This window comes from Falco rusticolus, chromosome 15 (genome assembly GCF_015220075.1).
Source record: "Falco rusticolus isolate bFalRus1 chromosome 15, bFalRus1.pri, whole genome shotgun sequence".
Taxonomy (NCBI): domain Eukaryota; kingdom Metazoa; phylum Chordata; class Aves; order Falconiformes; family Falconidae; genus Falco; species Falco rusticolus.
Genome location: NC_051201.1, coordinates 21889152 through 21901385, shown reverse-complemented (window position 1 = coordinate 21901385; position 12234 = coordinate 21889152). Strand labels below are relative to the sequence as shown.

General features: G+C 60.0%; 1 protein-coding gene across 1 annotated transcript; it reads left to right on the top strand.

Annotated features, from left to right (window-relative positions):
* Window positions 1–3015: 3015 nt before the first annotated feature.
* Window positions 3016–7042, top strand: ADGRG5 (adhesion G protein-coupled receptor G5). Its single transcript, XM_037409448.1, is given in 12 exon segments — window positions 3016–3095; window positions 3201–3324; window positions 4286–4420; window positions 4568–4684; window positions 4857–4899; window positions 5060–5166; window positions 5492–5610; window positions 5755–6020; window positions 6101–6139; window positions 6142–6199; window positions 6541–6803; window positions 6940–7042. Coding segments are annotated over 12 exon segments (1428 nt in total). The 3' UTR covers window positions 7017–7042.
* Window positions 7043–12234: the final 5192 nt, after the last annotated feature.

Below are 12234 nucleotides of genomic sequence, written 5' to 3'. Positions count from 1 at the left end.
CTGTCCCTGCTCCCCTGCCTCTGCATGCAGCCACATCCCTGCAGCTGGGCCCAGCAGACCCTGGTGCAGAAGGTGAAGCTTTTTGGGGCAAATGTAACCATCTGGGGGCAGGGGGGAAAGATGACCTTTTTTTCCTTCTGCTGGGCCGGCTGGCATCACTGGGGAGCTGTGCTGTCGTGGCTGGTGATGGCATGGAGGATGCCAGCTCCATCCTGGCAGTAGCATCAAACGGTAGTGTCACAGAATATCTCAAGTTGGAAGGGACCCATAATGATCAATGAGATGCGTTGCCCAGATGCTCCTTTGAACTGCGCCAGGCTTGGTGCCATGACCAGAGGTTCCAGGGACCAACCACCCTCTCAGTGAAGAACCTTTTCCTAATGGCAAACATGAACTTCTCCTGACACAGCTCCGCTCCATTTCCTTGTGTCCTGTTGCTGGTCACGGGAGAGAGGAGACCAGCACCTCCCATCTGCTGCCCCCCTTGAAGAAGCCGTAAATTGCGACGGGGTCACACCTCAGCGATGAGGGCACCCCTCAGCCTCTCTTCTTCAAGCTGAACAAGCCCAGTGACCTCAACTGCTCCTCTAAGACCCTTCACCGCCTTGGTTGCCCTGCCCCGGACACGTGCACATAGTTTGATGGCCTTATTGTGAGGCACCCAAACAGCACGCAGAACCTGAGGTGGGGTGCGGCAGGGAGGTGCGGAGTGGGACAGTCACGTCCCTTGACCAGCTCGCTGTGCTGTGCTGTGCTTGATGCCCACCAGGACACAGCTGGCCCTTTTGGCTGCCAGGGCATGCTGCTGACTCATATTCAACTTGCCATCAACCCAGAACCCCAGAGCTATTTCCATGGGGCTGCTCACCAGCCTCTCATCCCCCAGTTTGTACAGGTAACCAGGGCTACCTCATCCCATTGGGTCCTGTAGAGTCATGCACATCCAGCTGGAGCAGTGACTCTCAAACAAGTTCAGGGGCAGCTGGGAGTTTATCATCCCCCCCAGTCATGGTCTATCAACCCTGGGACCACCAGAGCCCATCATTGGTGTTGAAGATGGAGGTGAAGAGGGCATTAAACATCTCTGCTTTATCTGGGTCCCTATTCGTGAGGAGACTGACCTCTTCAAGCAATAGAGTGATGTTACCTCCAATCCTTCTGTTGCTATTAACATATTTTAAACAGCTTTTTTTGTTGTCCTTCACAGCACTGGCCAGCTTGAATGCTAATTGAGCTTTGGCCGCATGAATTTTCTCCCTACAGTAGCAAAGAGCATCCCTGTAGTCCTTCTGTGCCACCTGTCCTTGCTCCCAACATCCACACACTCTCCTTTTCCACCTGAGTCCCAGCAGCTGATCCCTGCTCCGCCACACTGCCCTTCTGCCCTGCTGGCTGGACCTCCCACACCTGCCAAAACGTGAAGTGCTGCTCCAGACCTGGTGGCCCCGCTACAGTGCCAGTGCTGCCCAGCATGGGAGAGCAGGGGCTCCTGATGAGCCAGTGGCAGGGATAAGCTCATTAGAGACCGAAGGCTGATTATATCAGACATGCCTGGGAAGCAGGTTGCCTTTGTGCCACACCAAATTGCAGCCATCTGCCATGTCCTTGGGGTGCCAGGGATGCTCCCTCTCTGCCCTGGTCCCTTGCCAGGCTGTGAAAAAGAGAAAGCAAAAGGAAATTTAAAAGCTCTCTTGATTTAATCTGCTCATCTGCATATGAGCACTTCCTTTTCTGTCACCCCAACTGCTGCACAGGCAGAGCCGGAGCAGCCGATCCCACTGTGGTGCTGCCAACGCCAGAACTGCCCCGTGCCCAAGGTAGGGGCTTTCCTGGGGCGAGGGAGGGATGCAGGGGGCTGGCGTGGCGCTAGGGGCTTACCAGGGCACCAGGCTGCTCCCACAAAGGCAAAACCCACCTGAAGTGACCTCCATGCCCTGCAAGGGTGCGATGCCCTCGTTGGCTTGGTTGCAAAACAACCTAAGGGGGACGCGGTGGCTGTCCCTCGCTGGGGGTCAGAGGGCAGCTGTGCAGGCAGCTGCTCAATGTGCTGCCCACTGCACTGCTGCTCCTGCCCTGGGAGGCTCCAGCTGCTCTGGCATCACCAGCTTCAGCGCCTCAAAGCATCGATCCCATTGCTGCATCCACAGTAAAGCCACTTGCGCACCTGCAAGTGCACCTGCAGGATTGCACCCTGGCACCGCTGGACCCACAGCCTCTCTTCCCTGGCTGCTTTTGGTGCCGGCAGTGTTACCATGGCCGGTGTTGCTGTGCGTAGCACCGGTGCGGTCTTACAAGGGATGCAAATCTTGCTACCAGCCACCTTCCCCCAAGCCTGTGCCAGGGACGCTTCCTTCCTCCCCAGCTTGGTGCTGGCCCCCCGCCAGCAAGCCCAGGCAGAGCACGCTGCTGGCCCTTCTGGCTTGCAGGCTGCTCGCTGGGGATTTGCAGCCACGGGCTGGGATGGCAGCAAGGGCTGAGTCTTGTCCCTGGCGGCTTTACAACCTTAACGGTAAAACGGATGCAAAGGGCACCTTGCACCCTGGTCGCTGTGGCAGACAGCCGCCCTCTCGTCATCCTGCCACTAGCACAGCCACTTCATGCTTCTGGGGTGGGGCTTTGCTGCTGCAGTGGCCTTGGTGGGGCTCGGATGCTGGGGTGTTGGGAAGCTGCCGGGACCCTGTCTTTGTCCTGCAGCTGGCGTGTGGGAAAGGGCCAAGGTCCCAGGGGATGTGTGTGTGTGTTGTAGGGGTGTCCAGGGAGCTGCCCCAGTCCTGGGTGCATCTTGCAGGAGAGAGCCATGGTGATGCCCACCCCACTGCTCACTGCCCTAGTCCTCTGCCTCGCTGCCGGCATCCTGCAGGCTCAAGATAGGGATGTCTCCCATCCCAGCGCTGGGCTGGGTGCTTTGGGGGGTCATTCAGGGCTCCCCAGGCTGGCACAGGATGGGGAGTGGGGCAGGGTGCCATATGCTGAGGCTCAGCTCCCAAAACAGCTCTGTCAGAGCTGATGGAGACAATGGAGATAGAGAGAGAGCTGGACACTCTGGAGGAGGAGCTGCAGCAGGGCTGCAGCAGAGCCCACCGTGCCAGGAAGAGGTGAGGGCTGGCTCCTACCCCGCTGTCCCCTGGACCCTCCACAACCCCCAGACCCACAGAGTCTGGATGCTGCTGCACCCTGCCCTGAACACCCTCCCTGTGCAGGTTAAACCGGCTGGAGAAGCTGACCAGCTGGGGGAAGCACAACTTCACGGGCAGCATGATTGAGGCCTACGTGTTCAAGTTCATGACCGAGCACTTCAGAGGGTTAAATCTCAGCAGCAGGATGGTTGGTGCCCCCACACTGCTGGGGGTGTTCCCAGGGGATGCCCGTACCCCCAGCCCCCTCTGTCCCTCCACCCCCAGTGGGAGGTGCCAGGGGGTGCTGAGGTGGCTGACACTTGCCCATACTGGGTTTCCGTCATCCTCCAAGGATGCTTTATGTCAGCAAAGCCCTCAGAGACACGGCTCTGCTGGGGTGTTACAGGCAACTGTGGCTTCAGGTTCCCAGCGCCGTCACTGGGATAAAGCTGGGGGTTTCTAAAGCTGGGGGGCGGGCTGTGTGTGTTCTGCAGCTGAGAGCCAGGATTTCCATCCTGAAGCTCTTGTGATTTATGAAAAGGGAAGCCCTGTCTTCCACTTCCCTGCGGTGGCAAGGGAGAGTGAAACCGTGGTGGGAAATGTGCGGGGTGACTTCTGTGTCCTGGTGCAAGGGGCTTGCACGGTGGCACCACAGCACTTCCCCCGGCCATGGGGCTGCCCTGCCGGGGACACCTGACCACTCAGCCCTGAGGCTCCTATCTGCAGGACAAGGCAGGTTTGGCTGGCAGGGGTGCCTGCCTGCCAGCTGGGACCCCCCAGTCGGGATCTGGGAGCAGAGACTGTCCAAGGGAGCCTGCCAAGGTGTGAAATCCCATGGGAAAAGCATCTGACATGATGCCATCTGCCCCATGCGGGGCCGGTGGGACAGGTGTGCCCATGCATGGGTGAGAGACCCCACCCACCCACGGTCCCCCACGTGCTACGGGTTGGGAGAGCTCTGAAGCTGAGATGGGAGCAGTGCCATATTTGCGTGTCCACAGGCACCAAGGCAGAGCTGGAGCTGCTGCTGGGGCTGGGGATGCTGCAGGGCCATGCCAGGAACGGGGGTAGCTGTGCTAGGGGCTCAGCCAGGGTAGCACTCTGACGCCCCCGAAGCCAGCTGAGCACAGGGGTGGATGAACCCATCTCTACCCTGCCCACTGGCACAGGACGTGAAGCTGGGTGGCGTTGGGAGGCTCCGGCATGCTATGAACTTCCCGGTGGAGCTCATGGAGGGCATCCAGGAATGGGGAGCGCAGCAGGAGCTGGTCTGCATCTACATCCACAGCCCCTGCATGTTCCAGGTGAGCTGCAGGTCCTCACATAAGCCCCCTGAGCATCCCCAGCAAGCAGCACACCTGCCCCATCACCCACCCCCTGCTGAGATGCTCAGGACGGGCAGGATGTCCTGGGGACCTGGGACTCTCCCTGCAAGCACCTGACTCTTGCAGGACACCAACAACAGCTCTGTGTTGAACAACGACGTGCTAGGAGCCTTCCTGCAGAGCAGGCGTGTGGCTGGGCTCAGCCATCCTGTGGAGATCCAGTTCTGGCATGACATGATGCTGGTGAGCAGGACTCCACTGCAAGCACAAGCTGGAGGTCCCCAGCACCAGCATTTCCCCTAGTGTTGGGGAAAAAGAGAAAGTGTCTCCTCTCTGCATTGGGACCAGGGGTTTCTGGGGTCCCCAGCGTGCAGGGAGGGTCCTCAGATCTCCCCTTCTGTCCCCTTTCTACTAGGATGCCTCCAACGCCACCTGCGTATTCTGGCTGCCTGGAGCTGGTAAGTGTGTCCATGGCCAGGACAGGGGCAATGCCAGCTCGGTGCCACCCTGAAGGCATTGCCTGTCCGCCTCCTGGGCAACCCTGGCAGGCCTCAGTGTCCCCTCAATGTCCCCATGCCCTGGCTGCTGTGCCAGCCTCCGATGGTGGCTCTCTGGCAGATGCGGGCAGCACAGGCAACTGGAGCACGGAGGGCTGCAAGACCACGCACAGGGAGGGCACCGTTATTTGCCACTGCGACCACCTCACCTACTTCGCCGTCCTGCTGGTTCACAGTCCTCCTTCCTCCTTGCCTCTTCCTCCTTTCTCTTTCTTCCTTCCCTATTTCCCTCCTTCCCACTTCCTTCTTCCCTTCTTCTCCTTCCCTCCTTCCCTCTTCCTTTCCCCTTCCTTCCATCCTTCTTCCTCTTTCCTGGAGATGGGGGGGTGGGGGTGTACAGGGTGTACAAAAGGGTACAGGCTGTATGGGGGGGGTCCTGCAGGACAGAGTGGCTGGGGCGGGGAGGTTTGCAAGCCCCCCGCTCCCTTTCCTAGCAGGTGGGTGCTGCCACGGATGCTGCCCTGGCTCAGCCCTCCTTCCCTGCTCTCAGCAGCTCCCAGCGGGCGCCCTGAGCCCGGCTCAGCTGGCATCACTCACCCACATCAGCACCATCGGCTGCTCCCTCTCAGCTGCTGCCACCCTCTGCACCTTTCTGCTCTGCTGCTTCTCCAGGTAGAGCCATGCTGTGCCATTCCGTGCTGTGCATGCCATGTAGGGCTGTGCCACGCAACCCATGCCATGCCATGCTGTGCCATGCTTTGCCATGCCATGCCAGCGAGCACCCACCAGCACCCCCTGCCCTCCCCCCTCTTACAGGCAGCAGCTGAGGGACAGCACGGCCAGGATCCACATGCACCTCCTGGCCGCGCTGCTCCTGCTCAACTGCAGCTTCCTGCTGAGCGTGCCGCTGGCTGCTGGCTCCGAGGGGCTCGGCCAGGTCACCGCTGCCCTGCTGCATGCCAGCCTGCTCTGTGCCCTGGCGTGGATGGGTGCTGAAGCCTTTCACCTCCTCCTCCTCGTCATCAAGGTCTACAACATCTACATCCAGCACTACCTCCTCAAGCTCTGCCTCTTCGCTTGGGGTGAGTGGGCACCTGCCCAGCCCTGCCTACCTGTGCCTGCCTGTGGCACAGCCCCTCACAGCCTGTCCCTGCACCCACAGGTCTGCCTGTGCTGGCCGTGGTGGCTGTTTTTGTCTTCAAGGAGATACATATGGGTACCATGTCATCAGCACCCCTGAAAGCTACAGGAACATGACTATGTGAGTGAAGGGGGCTGCCAGCTCCCCTGGGCATCCTGTGGACCCTGGGCACCCCAGGGACAGCATGCACCCTGGGCACCCCAGGGACAGCATAGATTGCAGGCACAGCATGCACCCTGGGCATGCCAGGCACCCTGGGCACATGGGGCACCCCAGGGTATGCATGGCGCCAGCAGGAGCTAGTCGTAGCTCTGCTGAGTGCCACTTTTCGGTGAGCTTGGCTCTGCCAGCTGCCCACCTCCATCTTGCTGCGTGCAGGGCACCTGCTACCATGCCTATCCTGCACCCAGATCCTTTGCAAGGGTGCTGGCCCTTGTCCCCAGGAAAGTCCTCTTTGCCAGGTGCTGGCTCACCAGCCTGCCAGCCTATTATGCCACCCTCTGCTATGCTGGCCTTATCCTGCTCTTCAACATGCTGGTGCTGGGGAGGGTGCTGATGATACTGCGGAGGATCCGGCGGCAGAAGGGGCAGGCAAGGAAGGACTGGGTGACAGTGCTGGGGCTCACCTGCCTGCTGGGCACCACTTGGGGTCTGGCCTTCTTCAGCTTTGGTGTCTTCTTCGTGCCCCAGCTCTACCTCTTCACCATCCTCAACTCCCTGCAAGGTCAGTGGGGGAGGGGTGTTGGGGGATGGGCACCCTGTGGGTTGGGAGCAGCAGGGTCCTTGTCACCTTCCTGCTCCTCTCAGGGGCTTGGTGCACCCATGGCAGTAACCGCATTTTCACACACACCCCCCCCCAGGTCTCTTCATCTGCCTCTGCTACATCACCGTGCACGGCCGGAGCAAGCCGGGCTCCGTCAGCAACACCTCCGGCTGAGGCGCCTCGGCACCGGGTGGGGGGCTGCCAGGGGAGCTCGGGAGCAGCACCTGGGCTGCAAAGCGGGATTTCTGGGTGGGGGGAGCCGCCTGCTGCTGGGGGGCTGTGCCGCTGTGCTCCCCTGGGGACCCGTGCCAGCCCCGGGCACCCTGCGGCTCACAGCCCCTCCACTGACCCGCACGGACTTCTGCTGCGCAGGGCAGGCGCGTCTCATTAAAAGTGCTGTTTAATTGCTGATGCGCGTCTCCTCCACCGCTGGAAGAGCAGGGCGGCTTTGGCCGGGTCCCGCAGCCACCCGCTGCCACCTGCCACCCCGGCCCCGCGGCGGGCAGCCACCCGGTCACCCGGTCACCCCGGCCCCGCGGCGGGCGCCACGCGCTGCCCTGGCCTGTCCTTAGCGAAGGTCCCGCTAGATGGCACGAGGGTTTCGAAGATGGTCCCGGCTCCGCGCTGCGCCACGGCAGGGCCGTGCGGTGAGCCGTGCTCGGTAGCGGTGCCGGTGAGCCGTGCCGGTGAGCAGCGCCCGGTACCCGTGCCGGTGAGCCGTGCCGGTGAGCAGCGCTCGGTAACCGTGCCGGTGAGCCGTGCCGGTGAGCAGCGCCCGGTACCCGTGCCGGTGAGCCGTGCCGGTGAGCAGCGCCCGGTACCCGTGCCGGTGAGCCGTGCCGGTGAGCAGCGCTCGGTAACCCTGCCGGTGAGCCGTGCCGGTGAGCAGCGCCCGGTACCCGTGCCGGTGAGCTGTGCCGGTGAGCAGCGCTCGGTAACCCTGCCGGTGAGCTGTGCCGGTGAGCAGCGCCCGGTACCCGTGCCGGTGAGCCGTGCCGGTGAGCAGCGCTCGGTAACCGTGCCAGTGGGCGGTACAGAGGAGCCCTCTGACAGCCGGTAGGGGACATCTGAGCTCCCTGGGGGAGCTGCCAACCTGCGTCTCACAAGGAACAGGCAGAAGTGCGGGCTCTCCGGCTACATCCCCCCAACCCATTTGGTGCCTCCACGGCTGTGGGCTGCCAAGCGTGGCTGCAAGGCCATGGCACCCCCAAACTCTTCCCAACCCCAGGTTTTCACTCATGACAGGACCCCACCAAAAGCCCTCCTACTCATCCCAAAGCCAGCAGGGTGGTGGAAGCCACCAGCATCACTGAGCTGGTGGGCAAATGGGCAAGCAGGGCTTCAGCTGGGTGTTGGGCAGACGTGCTGGTGCAGAGGAGAGGGTGGGAAGTGAGTAAGGGAGCCAGTAACTCCTTACTCCCACTCCCTCTCCCACTTAGGGAGGCAGACCCCAAGCAGAGCTCCTCGACGTGACCAAACAGTTTATCAGCGTTTAAGCAGCCCAGCCTGCAGGAAATAAATAGCGAGGACAAATTGCAGGGACTAAAATCATCATTTGGAGACGACGAGTCAGCCCTGAGCCCCTGGTGCATCCCCATACACCAGGCATAACCTGGAACTGCACCTGTGGTTTTGCATTTTCTGGTGCCTGAGATTTTGGAGCTGGGCATCCTCCTCTACCTGCAGGGATGCAGAGCAGCATCACAGTGTGGTGATGCTGGCATGGCCACAAATCCACTTGTGACAGTGGGATCCCCACTGTTGCCATGCTTGTAGCTTGCAGAGTGCGCCAATGAGGTGCCAGTTGCTGCCCATTTCTGGTCCTACGGCGGGGGACTGGGCATCGCCAGGCAGCCTCACGGGGTGACACACTGCCTGTCTCTGCCCTCCTGTGCTGCTCTGCTGAGCAGCATTTCACTATCTGGCTGCTTCCCAGAGCCTGGGTCTGGGCAGTGAAGGAAGCTGCTGGCTATTGTTCTTTGTTCCATGCACAAAGGGCAGCCAGCGCCACCGAGTTTCCATCCCTCCCGCTGGTGGCCAGGACAAAAGCCCGTCCCGCCGGGGCTGCGTGCCCCTGCCTCCCAGCCTACCGGGCACCACGATGCCCCCAGCTCGCGGGCATGCTCCTGCCGCGTGACGATGAGCTGTGCATGTCTCACCGCTCCTGCGGCTGACTTCAGCTATTAAATAAGAAGCCTGAGGGTTTGGTGAGATGCCAAGTGTCCAGCTTGTCCCCCATGAGCCCCACTGTGGGAGAGCTGCATCCTGGCCGTGGCAGCTCCAGCCCCCAAGTTGCTCCTGGCATGTGCTTTCTGTGCCCCTTCTCCCCAGCTCGAGATTTTGGGGCTTGCGGCATGAGTCACGCCTGCTGCCAGTGCCTGCGTATGACCAGCGTGTGAATACACCTTGTTCCGGTATCCAGTGGCGTCTGGAAAACAATTGTTTGGTGGTTGCCTCCCAGCACCAGGAACACGGAACCCTCGGGGCATGGTGGCTCCCGAGGAATGCAGCCTGTTGGGGACCCGTGGGATGTGATGGTCCCCAGGGAGCTGAGCCCATTGCTGGCAACTGGCAGCAGAAAAGGCTCTTTTTCCACCCTGTCACAGCCAGGAGTGGGGTCCAAATACTCTCCGATGTCCCCTGGGAGCGCAGGATGGGATCCGGCCTCCCAGCACTCCCAGTGCCCCACAGCACCAGGGCTGGCTTGCCCCAGCCCCAGGTCACAGTGGGCCCCTCTAACCTCCCAAGGAGAAATAATCCTATTTACCTTTCCCTGTGCCTTATCGGAGGAGAGGCCAGTGCCACGCTGCCAGAGGGGTTGTGCCGTCCTCTTTTCCCCAGAACAGGTGGCTTGGGGTCACCACGGTGCCTTCAGGCTCCAGTGCCAGCCCTAGCCCCAGGGGGAAAGCTCTAGCATTATTGCAAATTCTCCCAATTTTGGGGAAACAAGCAGCCAGAGAAGAGTCTAAATCCATTTGGGGATGGAAGGTTGGGGGCAGACCTTAGCTCCATTTATGGACCCACCTTTGGGACTTGGCTGCTGGGGAACAGATGAGCCTGGCTCTCACACCCCATGGGATCATCCTCACTCGATGCTTGTGCAAATACCCCGGGGACCAATTTTCCTCCAGACTCTCTGACATCGTTGCAGGTTTATTTGCAAAGCCGAGCCTAAACAAATAAATTTGGTTTATTGCTTTCTCTACAGTTGGGTTTTACAGCCCTGGCACCTGGTGAGTGGCTGTTGTTGTTGCTGTCTCATGGAGAAACCCCGATGTGGGGTGGGGGGACCTACCTCCCTATTTCGGGAGCAAGGCTGAGGGAGGTGGAGTGGCAGTGATGGGGGAGCAGGAGCACCTACAGCCGCTCAAGGCAGCAGTGAGGCTTCCTTGGGCTCCCTGCCACCGCCAGCCTCTGAGGTTCCCAAGGCTGTCCTGGCATTGCTCACTGGATTTGGATGGAGGACTTCTAGTCATCTCCTCCCACCAGCACTTCTCTGCTTCATCATCCTCATCCTCACCCTCCTCCTCCGCCCACCAGAGCTGGGCTGGTTGCACCCCTCTGGGAGCACCATGGTCTCCCAGGGGGCTTTCAGGGGGGCCGTGGCACCCTGGGCTGGGGCTGCCAGCGCTGGGCGGCTCACCCTGGGCCCCCAGCGGCGCGGGGCACCCTCTGTCTGGGCTTGCTGCACCCGGCGGGAGGTGCTGAGCCTGCCGCACCCTGCCCACCCCGGCACGCTGCCACTCGCCTGCTGCCACTGCCAGCTTGTAGGAAGTTTTAGTTTTTTTCAGAAGTTTTAGGGTTCTTCTGGAGCTTTTAGGAACTATTAGGGGTTTTAGTAACTTTTAGGGCTTTTAGGAACTTTAAAGATTTCTAGGAGCTTTTAGGAGTGTTTAGGAACTTCAAAGTTTTTAGGAGCTTTTAGGGCTTTTAATATTTTTAGGAACTGTTAGGGATTTTAGTAACTTTTAGGGCTTTTAGGAACTTCAAGGATTTCTAGGAGCTTTTAGGATTTTTAGGAACTATTAGGGGGTTTAGTAAATTTTAGGGCTTTTAGGAGCTTTAAGGATTTCTAGGAGCTTTTAGGAACTTTGAGGGTTTTTAGGAACTTTAAGCTGTTGAGGAACTTTTAGGGCGTTAGGAGCTCTTAGGGCTTATAGAAACTTTAAGGGGTTTTAGGATCTTTCAGGAACTTTTAGGACGTTAGAAGCTTTAAGGGTATTAGGACCTTTTAGGGTTTTCAGGAACTGTTGGGGCTTTGAGGAACTACTCAGCTTGAGCAATAAATCTTTATCAGGCCCTGGCCTGAGCCCAAGGGGGAATGTCCCTTGATGGGACAACACAAAGATTTCCTCCTCTCCATGCTCAGCCAGTGTCTTTGAAGACAGCAGCAAGGCCTGCTGATTTACAGATAATCCTGGTAACAGCAACAAGTGCAGGCATCAACCTAAAAATAACTCCTGATAACGTCAAGTGCAGACAAACGACTCTTTGTTCCATAAACAGCGGCAAAAAAATGGCCTAAAACGTCCTTTCTTCACCCGGACAGGGGGTCTGCACCTGATACACACACACACACACACACACACACCCCCCCGCAGGAGGGCCTGATCCTACGGGAGCCACCACTGGATTCAGCAGCGTTATTCCCGAGAGGCGGATTTACGGCATTTCCTGAAGGAGCTGGTCGGGATGACCCGCAGCAGGAGCCTTGGCTCCGCGCGATGCTCCTGCGGCTCTGGCTGCCATGAGTGTCCATTGCAGAGCCAGCCCTGCTCCCCGCGCTGCGGGCACATTCGGGCTTCAAAGGCGGCCTTGTTAGCCACGGTTCAGCCGCGTGATCCGCTTCCCGTGGGAGCCTCGTCCCGGTCCCGTGGGAGCCAGGGAAATGTGGGGCTTGGATCTGGACACTGAAGCAGGCTGGGGGGTCGAGAGGAGCATGCGCGATATCCCCCACGCCGGGGGTCCCAGTGCAGCTGTGGCATCTCCAGCCACTTTTTATTTTCATCATCTTCCCTGCCAGGGTGGGAGGTTGTTTCCACCCTTCCTCCAGCAGAAAGAAAAGTCTCATTCAAGGCACTGAAAGTCTCTGCAAGAGTAACTATTTACACAGGGCACTTCCCGGGGCCCCCCAGCCCCCCCCACTCCGGATCTCACGGGCACACAGAGCCGGCCTCGCCACGGGGTCCAATGGCGAGGGGCAGCGCGCCCTTCGCCAGCCTCGGGATGGGTGGTGGGAGCCGGGGGTCGCATCCAGGCTCCACAGCCCACATCCCAGCCCACCTCCTCCGGAGATGTGCCATGGGGGGCACGGTGGACCCCCTATCCAGCTCCCCCCGGTTCAGGCCTGGCCTCCTTGCCCGGCTTCCCACCTCCCCCGTTTCCTAGAGGG